The sequence below is a fragment of the Melanotaenia boesemani genome, chromosome 8, assembly GCF_017639745.1.
Source record: "Melanotaenia boesemani isolate fMelBoe1 chromosome 8, fMelBoe1.pri, whole genome shotgun sequence".
Taxonomy (NCBI): domain Eukaryota; kingdom Metazoa; phylum Chordata; class Actinopteri; order Atheriniformes; family Melanotaeniidae; genus Melanotaenia; species Melanotaenia boesemani.
Window position 1 is genome coordinate 4,185,381 of NC_055689.1, and position 5,833 is coordinate 4,191,213.

Here is a 5,833-nt window from a genome sequence, read left to right on the forward strand (position 1 = left end):
TGGGGGACCTTTTAGCCAAAGAAAAATAAGCCTGCGCATTACTCCCACACTGCAAAAACAGCCCTACTTGAAATAAGCTAAATATTCTTATTTACTATCAAATTTTCTTGTTTTGAGAAAAAAAATCTGCCAGTGGGGTAAGCCAAATTTGCTTGGCTAGAATTCTTGAAACTAGCAAATGAATCTAACTGTTGATTGCCTTAAAACTAGACAAAATATAAAAAAAATTGTGCTCCTTTCAAGCAAATAATTAAGTTTTATTTAAGAAATGTTTACTTAGAATGAGCATTTTGCTCTTTTTTAAGCTGATTTTAAGATTTGTTGTGCTTAATTTAAGAAATTTTAACTTTGTAATGTAGAAAGACACTGATATGTAGGATCTCTTTACTTAAAATGAGTATTATGACTTCCTAAATAAGCTGATTTTAATAATTATTTGCTTACTTTAAGAGTTTATACCTTGACTTTGACTTTTATTTAAACAAACAAAGCTGACTACAGGACAAATTTTCTTAAAACTTAATATTTTTCCTTGTAACTAAACTAACTACAAGATTTATATCTGAGAATAATAATGTGCAAAAATGGCTGTGATTGAGACACCAACAAAAAGCATACTAAAAATAACATCTTAAAACAAGGCACCAAAAGCATGCTTTTTGTCGCATTTTTATTGACAGCAATAGGTCAGAAAATTAAACGGAATTCTGACAGCTCTCAAGTCTATTCCAACAACATAATGTCTAACAAGACCAAAAAATTAGCAGAGCACTGTGTAACACTGCCTCTGTAAGAAGTTCCAGATACTCAAACAGGAATAACAACAGTATAACTTGCTGCTAGAATCAAAAATAACTTTCCATGCCGCATGCACTAATCAATATTCCAGCTCTTGGTTTGCATTATTTCTCAGAGGAACACGTTTAAAGATCACACAAACATGTGTCTTACATTTGAACAACTTTTCAGAAAAAGAGAGAGAGAAAAAAAAACAAAACAAAAAAACCTTTAACACAAAGTCCTATAGAGAAGGCCGATAAAGTTTGAGACTCACTCAATGAATGATTTCCATTCACCAAGCACCTTCTTGTAGGAAGGGGTTGAATCTCGGTCATGGATGGAGTCTTTGAGTATTTCAGTTTGCAATACTGAAAGCAGTGTGGAAATACACTTCGGGTATGTGAGGTGGAGGGCATAGTAATATGCCATAAGATACAGCAGTCCCTCATAAAGGTCCTTTTGGTCGAAGGTGGTTACTGGTTTGGTTCCAACAGCAATCATGCAGTTGCCTTCAGAGACGAGCACAACTGGACAAGATCGGGGTCGCTGACGCAGGTAGCCTTCAGGGTCTTCTGAAGTCTACGTGACAGAAGAGAAAGAAAAGGATTAGAACAAGTCCTGAAGAAGCACACACGCATACACACAACTAAAACATTGAACAGTCAGATGAGAATTATCAAAACATTAGCTATATTGATCCTTTCTGTGGGAATTGTGTTTATGTACATACAAATACCAGATGTACCATAGCAAGTTTAAATAAAGGTCACATAGCATTCAGGCCAGGACACCAGGCCTGAATGCTATGTAAAAGAAAATATAAATATATATATATATATATATATATATATATATATATATATATATATATATATATATATATATATATATATGTGTGTGTGTGTGTGTGTGTGTGATTTTTCTGTTATTACTGTGATTTGGTTTGTGACATCATCTTTAAAGTCCAACTTCTGTTCGGTGTTCACAGAAATTTGTTTTGTATGAGATTAGGGTCATCATCAACTAAGTAACTGCCCTAAATTCAAAGACCTAAAATTAAGATATGAACTACTTAGCAACTACAAGATGAATTCTTTCCTCAAAAAACAGGTTTCTACTTTGTCCTTTTAAACAGTCTGATGTTATTGATCTGATCTCCACCACGGCTCCACATTTCTCTCTACATTCTTTCTGGATCACACATCCAGGTGATCACACTTCAACCATGTAAAACATGTGTCTTCATCCAGCTGGAAATCAGACAGAAATCCTAGTTTATAAATAAAATAAAATAATATAAAAAAGGGGGAGACTTTTGTTTACCCTAGTTAAAATGACTGGGAATTAACAGGACAGGAATTAATTCTGAAGTTAGTGGATTTGAAAAACTATAGATGCCGCAGGTTTGAAACCTGGATCACGTGCCAACATGAAAATTAATTGTGCTTGCAATATGCTGACAGCCCTAACAGACACACGTCTGCAGCCTCACCTTTAGGACATGGAAAAACGCCTCACTGCAGTTGCCCAGCTTCTTAGGTGGTGCAGTGCTAGAAGGGAAGAGCAGCGGAAGGGCTTTGAACACAGCTGTTGCATGTTCCACTGGTTTGACAAAAGAGAACCCAGAAAAGGCATCACCATTAATCACAGCATATAATGCAATCTCATAAACTTAAACAAATCAAGGCATTTACCTCCATCCAAAGTTTTCGGAGGCCTCATGGCTTTCTTCATGACACCATAGAACTGCACCTTTGAGTAGAAGCTTTCCCATCTGTCCTTCATCTCAGAAATGTATCTTGAGTTGGAAGGCTGAATGATTCTCCGCAGCTCATCCAAGACCTGAAAAATACAGACAAAAAACCAACTAAGACAAAACTGTCTGGTTCTTTATAAATAAATGTGTGTGTGTGTGCTGCTTACATGATCCACTTCTCTGAAACATGGGTATGCGTCTAGAATTTTCACTGGTCTGTCTTGCTCCTTTATAGCATCAGAGTTAATGAACTGTCTTCTAGACTCAAACTCCAGGTTTAACAGTTGTGTTACAGCAGCTTTGTTTGGTTTTCTGGTCTTGTATATTTCTTGGAGAGTCTTGTAGTGTCTTGCCTGACTCTTCTGGCTGTCAAAAAAGTCCACTGTACCAGCTGAAAAGCAGATGTGTTCAAATTATTTATTGCCAAAGTATGGTTGTGTTATATATCCACAATTGGTACAAAACAATAAAACAACATTAAAAATAGAATCCTACAAGAAAATGCTACACACACACACACATTCATATATATATATATATATATATATATATATATATTTATTTATATATATTCCCCAAAGTTTTGTTTTTTAATCATTACATTAATTTGTCACAATATTGAAAGAAACACAAAAGTTCCAGGAGAAACAGTGAAGTGGTTGAGTTCCCTTTTTAGGAGAATTTTTCAAAAGGTTTTTTTTTTGGGTTAAAACCACAGATGCATAGACGGTGTATTAAGAAGGTGCACTATACAGTACTTACATTCTTCATCAGTGCCATCCTGCTGTTGCACTGGGGTGCCCATGGATCTAGCTGGTGAATGATCCAGAATGATAGTTGAAGCACTGGAATCTCCATCGTAGTCACTTGTAACATTTTCACCCCCATCCTGTCTTGGCTTCTTTGAAGGAGGATTTCTGCCCTTCCTTGGACTTCTGACATTTGACAGTCTCTTCATTAGCTTTTTAGCTACATGTTCCTAACAGGTACAAATGGTGAAAATTAAAAGATGATGAGACACCCAAGCTGAAATCATTCATGTCTAACAAAGAGTGGTAGTGAGGAAAGGCTACTTACCCACTCACCACATGTTCCTTTAAGCATGGGGTAGTACTCCACCAATCGTTTTGCCATGGAATTAATTTCATGTTTGCTGGGGTATCTGGAGTCCTCAGTAGCTCTTGCAATTGAAATCATGTTGGTCATGGTGTTTCTTATGAGTCGACAGAAGAGTTCCTTTGATAGTGGCTCAGCACACTCTGTTCCCAGCCGTTTCTTTTCAAAGTATGAGCGTCGAGCTTGCTCTAGTTCACTGTCTGTGAAGACTACATACTCTGGGTTGGACATGATCACAAACTTGGAAGTGTTGGGTTCCTCTCTGGAGATGTCACTCTCTTCTGTGGTTGATGGTGGCTTTACAGCAACAGTCTCCTCCTAAAATACAGCACATTTACACAGAGCTAATCTTGCAAATTTTGCATGAGGAGTTTAGATCTCTAAATATAAAATAAATTACAGCAAAACATCTGAAAATTGTGATACAATTAAAATGTGGGAATTTCAATAAAGTGCATTTGTTTTAAGCCAAAACTAAAGAAGATTATCAACATCACGTTTACCAACAATTTGGCAAGGAATCGTTGGTAAAATTTTTAAACCACAAAAAAAAAAAAAAAAAAAACTGGTATGTTCTCACTATTTTCACACAGCAATACAACAGAACTTACTTCTTCTCGTTTGTGCACTGCAAGCCATAGAGTTCGACGCCTGAGGAAATTCTCAGGACCAGGAAAAAGATCTTTGATGTCATCTCGGGAAAGTGAAAACAGCAGATCTTCTCCAACATTTGCTTCTGCAAAAGAAGTTTTCATTTTCACTGTTACCTGATCCCTATATACATAACTGGTGGAGACATTTTAAATGATTTTAAAACTGACACATTTTCTATACCACTGGCATTAAATTCAGACATTTTGCAGAGTTTTCACAGACACTGAAAACTGAATAGGAATGCTCTGATAACTCCCTACACTATAATAATGTTTAAGTAGCAAGGAAATACTACAAAGCTAGCCTTAAAAGCTAAGCTATCAACCATGTCCAGTCTTACCATGCCAGTTAAAAAAAAGTGAAGAAAAAAATAAGAATGCTCTAACTCTGCACTAGAATAATGTTTTAATAGCAAGGACATACTACGAAGCTAGCCTTATAAGCTAAGCTAACAACCGTGTCCAGCTGTACCATGCTAGTTTAGCTAAAGAAGAAAAAAAAATCACAAACACACAATGGAGGGAAAAACGTGACATACCTTTCAGTGTGGCAATTGTTATTTCATCCAGTTTTTCCATAGCTAGCTTTTCTCTTTCACTCGTTGTGTCACTAATAACATCCACACACCCCGCAAGCAGTACGGATTTTGAAGTCCAACTGTCGTCTCTTCGGCGCGCAGCTTGTAGGATTATACCATCTCCAGAAGTATAGGGGATATATGGATCGTCATAGATTTACTTCACGTTTAAGTGCATGTATATTCAAATAAACTATTTAATTAGAACATGTTCAATCATTACTGATGTGTGGGTACTCTTACTTGTCCCAGCTATTGTAAAACACCCAATTATAAAAGCCCTTCTACCCTTTAATGGACTAAACCATAGTATATTGGCTTTCTGGGAAAACGAGTTCATAGACAACCCGAAGAAGAAAAAGACCGGTAAAACAAAATGATTTGGCGCTGTATTATCTGCTTTGTTTTTGTGGGTCTGACCCTCAAATCCTTATTAAGTCATATTAATTCGGCGCATAGCCGTAGTCCAGGTTTCCGTGTAGTTTGTGGGATAGATGGGTGTGTCAAAGAGTATCGTGTTTACAACTCACTTTGGTATCACATTCGTCGGACACACTCCGAACACCTTGACAATGGAAGCTGCAGCAGATCAAGAAGCCGGAGGACACCGATATCAACAAGGTGAGACTGACTTTAAAGTTTAATATAATTCTAACCTTAAAAAAATCTCCAATGTATGTATCCAATTTTTTTCCTGCATGTTTTTTTAACAATAGATATTTTAATGCCAATTCCTTAAGATCAACAACACTGCTGATGACTATTTATCAAGACTTGTTAACCTTGATCATCCTGAACCGTTACTTTCTCTTATTAGAGAAAGCATTTTTTTTAATGGACAGATGATGATTTTTAAAGACCTTTCAACTACAGTTAAGCTTATTGGAAATTAATTAATTAAACTCTCCCTGAAAACATACATAACATATTTAGAGTTAGCTATAGAAAAT

At 36.2% G+C, this 5,833-nt stretch overlaps 1 protein-coding gene and 1 long non-coding RNA gene across 2 annotated transcripts; both read right to left on the bottom strand.

The window, feature by feature from the left end:
- Positions 1-667: 667 nt before the first annotated feature.
- Positions 668-3,733, bottom strand: LOC121644314. The gene is made up of 6 exons (XM_041992181.1): positions 3,614-3,733; positions 3,299-3,515; positions 2,704-2,927; positions 2,475-2,622; positions 2,273-2,382; positions 668-1,359 (listed from the first exon to the last, which is right to left on the bottom strand). The coding sequence occupies exons 1-6, from the start codon at positions 3,731-3,733 to the stop codon at positions 1,051-1,053; spliced, it is 1,128 nt and encodes a 375-aa protein (XP_041848115.1). The 3' UTR covers positions 668-1,050.
- A 9-nt stretch (positions 3,734-3,742) lies between these two features.
- Positions 3,743-4,954, bottom strand: LOC121643814. The gene is made up of 3 exons (XR_006011168.1): positions 4,845-4,954; positions 4,264-4,388; positions 3,743-3,970 (listed from the first exon to the last, which is right to left on the bottom strand). It is a non-coding gene; the product is annotated as an uncharacterized LOC121643814 (long non-coding RNA).
- Positions 4,955-5,833: the final 879 nt, after the last annotated feature.

Bases quoted from the DNA above. Each gene is read 5' to 3' on its own strand.
- LOC121644314 (XM_041992181.1), bottom strand. From the start codon at position 3,733: ATGATTTCAATTGCAAGAGCTACTGAGGACTCCAGATACCCCAGCAAA. The intron at 3,516-3,613 runs GTAAGTAGCCTT...TGTACCTGTTAG, and splicing joins AAGGAACATGTGGTGAGTGG to GAACATGTAGCTAAAAAGCT. The intron at 2,928-3,298 runs GTAAGTACTGTA...TCTGCTTTTCAG, and splicing joins GGATGGCACTGATGAAGAAT to CTGGTACAGTGGACTTTTTT.